This window comes from Camponotus floridanus, unplaced genomic scaffold (genome assembly GCF_003227725.1).
Source record: "Camponotus floridanus strain SB8 unplaced genomic scaffold, Cflo_v7.5 scaffold199, whole genome shotgun sequence".
Classification (NCBI taxonomy): Eukaryota; Metazoa; Arthropoda; class Insecta; order Hymenoptera; family Formicidae; genus Camponotus; species Camponotus floridanus.
Window position 1 is genome coordinate 73,101 of NW_020229324.1, and position 9,956 is coordinate 83,056.

Consider the following 9,956-nt stretch of genomic DNA (forward strand, 5'->3'; position numbering starts at 1 on the left):
TACATATTCTTGTAGCTCATCTCGAGAGCTTTCCAAAACACTGTAATAAAGTATTTTTCTATTGAATGCTTTCCGAGTGATGAGGCTTGAAATCATTTTTTTTTAATCATTTTAATTTTACATATATCGTAAAATATCTTGTAAAATATTCATTTTTCGATTATCTTACCTTAATACTTTTATGTACAAAATAATGAGAGGAATCAATTGGTGTAAAGAAAACACATAATTGTTTCCAAGAAAAAATATGTAATTTGCAATTAACAATTACAAAAATAACTGTGTGTTTTCTACAATTGATTCCTCTCATTATTTTGTACACATAAAAGTATTCGGGTAATATAATCGAAAAATGAATATTTTACAAGATATTTTATGGTTTATGTAAAGTTAAGAAATGATTTCAAGCCCATAACTCGGAAAACACTCAATAAAAAAATACTTTATTATAGTATTTTGAAAAGCTCTCGAGATGAGCTACAAGAATATGTAAAAGCACATAGGGTGTCCCATTTAAAAAGTTGGAGGTGATCTTCACATGGCCTTCAGGTGACTCTTCAAGGTTAAACTAATGGCATCGTCTTATGTGCCCCTTAAAACCATACAACTTTTGTCTGAAACATTTTTTTCTACAATCAAAATTAAAAAAATTATTCAGGGTGATCGATTAAAATAGAACACCCTGTATATTTACATGGTTTATTATGCGTCTGTCGGAGAGAGAGTGCGTGTTTAGTAAGTGCATCTTTATCCTACGAACGATCATTTCGTGTTAATCTAGTATCTATCTCGAGTCCGCCGTCTTATTACTGACCTCTTCCTCGGCAGCGGCTTGGGCGACGCTCGCCGGAAGCGGTTGCTGATGCGCCTGCACCGGAGGAGCGACTCCACTCGTCGCCGACGTGACACCTCCGTGAGACGGGGGAACCACCGTCTGTTTACCATACTTGATGGTATCCTGCTGCGGCCCGCTTTGCGACTGCATCGACTCCGGTCTTCTGAGGTAAGCGGCCGCCTCCTTTTTCGGCGGTACCACAGGCTTATTTGGCGGCACCGGGGGTGGCACACCGCGCGAGATCGGCGGCTTTTTCGCCGGCAGTAAACCACCACCGGCGACGACGGGTGCTTGAACAGCGGGGCTGACGGCGGGACTCGCAGCAGACTGGCCGACGTGATAGCCGAGCTTCCCCGCTGCAGCGGCGGCTTGCGACGACGTGATAAGCTTAGCCGCAGCGGTACTAACGGGAGCAGGTACAACCGGTCGCTTGTCTACGGCCTGAGGAATTACAACACAACCATGACCGATTTTCAGAGCTTCGGACGGAGATCTCGACCGAACTCCGCTCGTCAATCAGGAGCGAACATACCATAGGTGGAAAATCATAGAGAGAGAGGGACGAGGGGGATGGAAGAAAAAGAACCATACCAAGAGAACTAATCCAAAGCAGAGAAAGAGGGAGAGAGAGAGAGACTCGGTGAAAAATAAGGGCGAATATATCTACGAAAAAAATGATCAAGACTCAAGGAGAGAGAGAGAGACGCCGTTGTTATTAAGCGATTCGCAGCTCGGTGAGGCTGAAATCAAAATTGCGTCTACTCCCATTTGGATGCTGTTAATAAGAATATACAGGGTGGTCCCGGACGTTCCAGCCAGACTTTGAGATCTTATAGGAAATTTAATTCTGAACAAAAAATTTCCTATAAACATGGATCGAAAAATGCTTCCTTAAGAAGTTATCGCTCAAAAATCTCCGATGAAGGAAGAGCATAAGGTTAAAAGAAAATGAAACTAAATAAATTTTTTGAAAAAAATGAAAAATAAAAAATAAAAATCTTTTTCTTTTATGAAAATAAAATAATTTTTTTTTAACTAACTTTTATTTTATTTTCATAAAAGAAAAAGTTTTATTTTTTATTTTTATCATTTTTTCAAGAAATTTATTTAGTTTCATTTTCTTTTCACCTTTTGCTCTTCCTTCATCAGAGGTTTTTGAGCGACAACTTCTTAAAAAGAAGCATTTTTCGACTCATGTTTATAAGATATTTTTTGTTCAGAATTAAATTTCCTATAAGATCTGGCTGGAACGTTCGGGGCCACCCTGTATATATATATATAATATTGCGAAGATACAGGAACACTTTTCCTTTGCATTTGCTGTTCATAAATCACCAGGAGATGAGACGTACCTTGAACGCAGTCTGAGTTACGTTAACCGAGGAATAGATTAGTAAAATATATACTAGATCTTCGGACAGACTAATGTAAGATGCAGAAAGACTAATGTGAGAAGTAAGTTCCTCAGTTCCCGTAGAGAGACTGCGTGCATCGAAATATATATATATATATATATATATATATATATATATATATATATAATATTATGATATATAAACAGTTCTAACTTCAATGAATATATATTTACCTGTTTATTAAAATATATTGCAAACCAACTAATCTAACAATAGTATAGTAATCGCATCAAATATCGCATAACGAAGCTATATATAATTTAGTAGTAGCAATTGTGTGTGCGGAATAGCAATTAGGATGTCAAGCGTGGACAATTTTTTGGCTCAGAAATAAAGCTCAGAAAACTGAGTTGCATACAACTTTGTTTAATTAGGAATTGATCAATATACACATGTGAAATGTGATAATAATATAATAATAATAATAATCATAATCATAATAATAATAATAATATAATAATAATAATATAATAATAATCTTATATGTACACAAAATTAAAAATATCGTAATAAAATATAACTCTACCGATAATGTGCTAATTTATAAATCAGAAGTGTGCATATCAGGACTGTGTGTCATGAATACAAATCGTAAACAAATACACGTAATATAATAAAGCAGGCTTTCTCAAAATAAAATCTGCCTTTGGATATTTTTATAGGTTTTTATCCTAATTTTACTTGTCTAGAAATTTAACGGTTCTTAAATTTTAGTGCAGCATTTGATACGAATGACAGAAGTAGAGGAAATAAATAAACCAATAGAAATCTTGTGCATTATAAATAAAGATGATTATATGCAGAAGCCAAGTACGGTGTTATTTAAGAAACAAATGCAAAAATTGTTTCAAATTAAAAATTATTTGTTTAACTTATATATTTAGCTAATATATATATATCAGAATGTTTCTGTGCTGTGTTATATAAATATCGTCATACGATTATAAAAACAATTTGCATTATTAGTCAAATGCTATAACTGCAAAAATATATAATAATTCGGCTACCAAAACACATCTGTCTTGTTATCAGAAAAATTAATAAATATATAATGTATATATATTACACCTGCATTTTTTTAAATTAAAAAGCTATGAGTCATATGATTTGATAAACACATTAATTTATTGCAATAAATATGTGACTAAGGTGCGATATATTTATAATTTAAAAGTATGTAAATATTGTAAAATATATCTAAGACTAGAGGGAAACTTATAAAGTGCTTGTGTGATAAAACATTAATGATAACAAATGCATATTTCTATTATAAAATAAAGTTCTATTAGTGTGTAATGTAATATATATTTATATGTATATTACTCATTAGATAAATTTTTTCTTTTCTATTTTCTTTGCAAATTGCAACATCAAAGATAGAAACCAATTCGAAATTAAGATAAAGAATACAATTGAAAATGCAATGTATATATACATTTCATTAATCATTCATCAAATAAACTTTAATGTCTATCAGCTTTAATGTCTATCAAACTTTAATGTGTATATCAATAGTACACTGCACATTATCTTTGTATAAAAAATTTAAATTTCATATATTTATTATAAAGAGCCTACTTATATTATTAATTACAGTCTTTCTAATAATATGCATATAAAGTTTCATATTATTTAAGAGAAGACAGAAACACCTTACCTTCCTTAGTAATTTATAATCTATTTAACGTAATTTATTTCTTTACAATTTATTTTTAAATAATATCTATGACACTCGATTTTATATCAATATCGATATCAAATTAAAGCTAATCCCTAGTCTTCAAAACACAATACTGACTAAGCTGATTTCTATTTCAGTGCTAACTAAATTTTTCTAGTGTTATAAACATAAATTATTTATAAATTATCTCATTTTTTTCTTTTGCTCTCCCTTTCAAGAAAAATATTAGCATAGAGAGCAGTACTTCTTACGTTCGATATAAAAATATCTGTTGTGACACTTTGTATGTATAAATAGGCTCTGTATAATCTTTAGATTAACGTCGAGTGTGTAGGGAAATGTGGATAGGTTACCTGTGTATCTGGAGGAGCTGTAGACTCTCCACCTACAGATGTTAAATTAGGCGTATAGGCGACCCCACGAAGTGCCTGTCCAGGTGTTACTGATCTAGCAATCCCAGTGGCTAAAAAAACATAATGATTAATTATACATTCTCTTATAATTTAATTCTTGGGGATAAGTTTGTGATAAAATTGTGTTGCATAACTCATCAGTTTAGAAATTTATATACATATACAGGGTGTCCCATTTTAATGCCCCACCCCAAATAACTTTCTTATTTTTAATTTTAGAAAAAGATGTTTCAGACAAAAGTTGTATGGTTTCGAGGGGGACATAAGATGGTACCATTAATTTGATCTTGAAGAGTCACATGAAGGTTACGTGAAGATCATTTTCAATTTCTTAAATGGAACACCCTATATATTTTTGCATATTCTTGTAGCTTATCTCGAGAGCTTTCCAAAACACTATAATTAAATTAGTTTTCATTAAGTACTTTCCAAGTTATGAGGCTTGAAATCATTTTTTAATTTTACATAAACCATAAAATATCTTGTAAAATATTCATTTTTTGATTATCTTACCTTAATACTTTTATGTACAAAATAATGAGAGAAATCCATTGGTGCAAAGAAAACATACAGTTGTTTTTAAGAAAAAAATATGTAATTTGCAATTAACAATTCCATATTTTTTCTTAAAAACAATTGTATGTTTTCTTTACACCAATTGATTCCTCTCATTATTTTGTACATAAAAATATTAAGGTAAGATAATCGAAAAATGAATATTTTACAAGATATTTTATGGTTTATGTAAAATTAGGAAATTACTTCAAGCTTCATAATTCGAAAAGTACTTGATGAAAAAATGTTTATTTATAGTGTTTTGGAAAGCTCTCGAGATAAGCTACAAGAATATGCAAAAATATATAGGGTGTTCCATTTAAGAAATTGAAAATGATCTTCACGTAACCTTCATATGACTCTTCAAGATCAAATTAATGGTACCATCTTATGTCCCCCTCGAAACCATACAACTTTTGTCTGAAACATCTTTTTCTAAAATTAAAAATAAGAAAGTTATTTGGGGTGGGGCATTAAAATGGGACACCCTGTATATATGCATACAATTGTGTAAATTTATATTTTACTAAAGAAATCATTTTAGCATAGACTTTGTGTATATATGTCACTTATTAAGATATAAATTGTTCCTTTTTGTATACATTATTTTATTGAGAGATTAAAGATTCTTACTTGGTCCACTGACAGGAACACTGGACACTGTGGCAGTGGGTTGGACAACTTTACTACTAACCATGGGTGTCCCTGTACCCAAAACTGTTCCTTTCACTATGAAAGATATTAAAGATTATCAAATTCTTTTTCTATTCTGTTTAATAATATTAATTAAATGCAAATCAAAAACAATTTAGAAAATGAAATAAGAATCATTACTCACACTATACTCTATTATATAAAATTATAATAATATATAATATTATATATTATTATAATTAATATTATAATTAATATAATAATTAATATTATTATAATTAATATAATAATATATAATATTATAAAATTATAATATATAATATAAAATATTTATATATTTTATAAAATTATAATAATATATAATAATTATAAATTACTATATTAATAAAATTATTCTTGATATATGATAAAATTCTTCATATATATAATTTTTATTTTCATATTGCACGTGGAACATACTTGTTTGCGGTGCGCTAGCCGGCCTGAGTGTTGGCATAGCAACTAAATTCGCTGGTTTTGCAGGAGGCGGTGGTGGAGTTACACCAACTCCTCTGGCAGGACCACGAGTCTGCGACTCCTTCCACGTGTCCATTTCAACTCGCAACTTTTCCAATTCCGTCTCGAAATCTTTCGCCCTCTTTTCCTCTTTTGTAAGGGCTTGCCGATATTGTTGCCTCTCCATGTCGAATTGCGCTAATTGTTTCTCCAATTCCGCTTCCATTTGCAGCGATTTCTTGCTCTCTTCCTCGAGGCCTTCGGCCATCGAATCTATCCTTACCTTTTCTTCACTGAGAATTTGAGCCAAATCTTCAGATCGTTTCCTCTCCTCGATATATTTCATAATGATCTTTTTCCGTTCCGCCAAGAGAAGCAGTACTATTTGCTTCTGTCGATTTTTCTCCTCTTCGAGATGATCGTTAACTTTTTTTAATTCCATCTCTAATCTTTTCTTTTCTTGTTTTTCTAATTCTAATTCCTTCTTCAATCTCGTCCGCTCCTTTTCAAGACCATAAGTGATATCATCACCTTGAGCAGTATCATGCTCATGTTTTCGTTTTTCCTCCTCCAATTCTTTAATTACCTGAAAAATTTTTTTACAATGAAATAATATCATTAAAAATAATAGTAATACATTCTCTAACAATATTAATCGTATAATTTCATGTAACAATAATAAAATACATACTGCTCTATGCCTAATTTCAGCATCTCTAAGGACCTTTGTCATTCTACATTGCGCCTTTCTTTGTTGCATCACCAATGCTTCTAGACTAGCTACTTGTTGATCAATTTGATTTCCTTCAACCCCAATAACGCCACCTACTATTGCTACGTCGCGAGCTAATGCCGCGTGTGGATCTGCGGTACTACTAAGGTACCGGGAACTTAGAAGATGTTTCATCTTTTCTGACTGGAAGGAAAAATCACAATTTTCACAATAAGATAAATATCATATAATATAATCCGAAAATTAAGATATAATCAAATATCTTAATTTAAGTATATATCTTAAATTAATAATACCTTAATTTAAATATAATCACTACGAAAAAATTAAGATATAATAAAATTAATAAGAGATTAATAGATAATAAAATTAAAACACAAGATACAATTAAAAAGCTTGTGAAATATAATAATATGATAAATCGTGCGGAGAATATTTTTCACAATTCATTCATATTGCTTTGTTATATTTCTTTTATATTCTTTCTAGACAAACAATCCATGAGATAAGTTTAAAAACTACATAAACGAGTATTATTAAATCTCGTCAATTCATAAAAAACTTTATACAATATATATAACTTAGTACATTTAATATTTGAAAATTACTTTTTATTATTTAAATGCCAAGAAGATTTATTTCCAAAATTCTTTAAGAAGAAATTTTTAAAAATCCTCAAATTAATTTTTCAAAACAAATCTTATAAAGGAAAAAAAAATACGCCAAGTACAAAAATGTTCTACCTTGCATGCAACAAAATGTTTGACAAGAAAACTCCAAACTAAAGAACTCGTTACGATTACATTTGCATACAATTATAAAATAGAAAAAATTTACGATTCCTTATACAATTAAAAATAAAATTAAAACACAATCAAGATACAATTAAAAAGCTTGTGGAATATGATAATATGATAAATCGTGCAGAGAATATTTTTCACAATTCATTCATATTGCTTTGTTATACCTCTTTTATATTCTTTCTAGACAAACAATCCACGAGACAAGTTTAAAAACTGCATAAACGAGTATTATTAAATCTCGTCAATTCATAAAAAACTTTACACAATACATATATAACTTAGTACATTTAACTATTAATATTTGAAAATTACTTTTTATTATTTAAACGCCAAGAAGATTTAATTCCAAAATTCTTCAAGAAGAAATTTTTAAAAATCCTCAAATTAATTTCTCAAAAAAAATCTTAAAAAAAATATGTCAAGTAAATAAAAAAATGTTCTCTCTTGCATGCGACAAAATGTTTAACGAGAAAACTCCAAACTCAAAGAACTCGTTACGATTACATTTGCGTACATTCATAAAATAGAAAAAAATTCACGATTCCTTATACAAATTCAATTACTTTTAATGCTGCTATCACAATATCCCTCGCTTGGAGCTCGCCTTCAAGATATCCCAGCAATTTCAGCAAATCAGTTTTGCTCAGCTCCATCTTTGGATTGCGCTGCAAGCAGAAGCGATTCCTAGTTAGACGTTCCAACATTTCCATAAATTATTCCAATCATTATTCACATCATTAATTATATCGCAACACCAACAGAATCATATAACGCAGCTTACTCAGGCATCGAAGGGCATACCTTGAGAGTATTGGAGGAACTCTTGTCCAGCGGCTCAATATTGTTGGCCTGCTGCTGCTGAGACTGCGAGGGCTGAACGGAAGCGGGGAGAGCCTGTGTCTTCGCGGCCGCGCTGGCCAGGACGAGGGGGGCGGGCGACGGCGCCGACGTCGACGGCGGCCCGTTGGCCGTCGTCGCCGGCGTCGCGGTGACGCCGACGATGGTGCCCTGACCCTGCGATGCCATTGCGCGCCGATCCCTGTCGGGTGAGGTATCTACCTGTGTCGATTCCGCTGGGGCGCCTCGCTCCCGAGCTAACTCGCTACCTCGTCGACCCCCTCACCCCTCGAGGCCCCGGGGACTGACCGGGACGGCCGCGAGCACCGCCGCCGACAACCAGGCAGCGGCCCGGAATGCTCGCCACATCGCCGTTCACGAGGTCGCCGGCGACCAGGACGGCTCCTCCGTCGAATCCCCCTCGAGTCCTTTCCCTCCGGCTCCTCCGGGTCGTCGTTTCACGGGCACGACGAGCACGAATCAACGCGGCGGCATCCGGCCCCGCTCCGCTCTCGTCTCCTAGCTCTCCCTCTTGACAAATCGAGCGCACAAAGCGCAGTTCGGTTCACGGCTAAAGCCAGCGAGAGCGAGGTGCCTCCTCGTGAAGTTGGCTGCTCGATCTCGAATCGATCCCTCTGATGACTATGGTTATCGATGTTCGAGAGATCGAGGCAACCTTAATTCTGGGAATGATTTTTGAAAATTTTGTTAGGGAAATGATTTTTTTTGAGGACAAATTATTTGTAAATTATTTTTAAAGAGGCTTCTTGTTAAACATTTTGTTGCATGCAAGGGAGAAGATTTTTTATGTACTTGATATTTTCTTTTACCTTTGTTTTTTTGAGAAATTAATTTAAGAATTTTTTTAAATTTCTTCTCGAAGAATTTTGGAAATAAATCTTCTTGGCGTTTAAATATTATTTATATTATTTATATATTTATATATATAAATTTCTTGGCGTTTAAATATTATTTATATTATTTATATATTTATATATATAAATATATAAATAATATAAATAATATTTAAACGCCAAGATTTAATTAATATTTAATTTAAATAATATTTAAATTAAATATATAAATATTATTTATATATTTATAATAAAAAGTAATTTTCAAATATTAAATTTTTTTTTTGCTCAATATGAACCTCTTGATCGAAATTTATTTCGCAGGACGTATTTTTGGGATATTGAACCTAATTAGAATTTAAAAAATTAATATTTCTAATATTTTCTTGATTTTTGATAAATAACAATTTCAGCACAATTTTGAAATATTTGATTTTAAAGTGATTCTACATTTTGTTCTTTTTTTTTAGAATTTTTTTCTAACAAAATTATTCAACAATATTTTGAAAATATACCCTATGAAATAAAACTGAACCAAGTTTTTTTACATTGTTTAATTTTTTTGTCTTTTGTTTATTTTTAATAAAACACTTCATCGATAATCCAACAAATTAAAACTTTCCACTTGTCGATAATAAAATAAAAATCGGAATAATAATTTATCATTTATTTTTAATTTTC

The 9,956-nt window shown here is 31.9% G+C and overlaps 1 protein-coding gene across 1 annotated transcript; it reads right to left on the minus strand.

The window, feature by feature from the left end:
* Positions 1-658: 658 nt before the first annotated feature.
* Positions 659-9,027, minus strand: LOC105258866 (uncharacterized protein CG10915). Its single transcript, XM_011270412.3, has 7 exons — positions 8,386-9,027; positions 8,148-8,249; positions 6,740-6,964; positions 6,013-6,634; positions 5,533-5,628; positions 4,285-4,394; positions 659-1,276 (listed from the first exon to the last, which is right to left on the minus strand). The coding sequence occupies exons 1-7, from the start codon at positions 8,608-8,610 to the stop codon at positions 785-787; spliced, it is 1,872 nt and encodes a 623-aa protein (XP_011268714.1). The 5' UTR covers positions 8,611-9,027; the 3' UTR covers positions 659-784.
* Between the last annotated feature and the right edge of the window lie 929 nt (positions 9,028-9,956).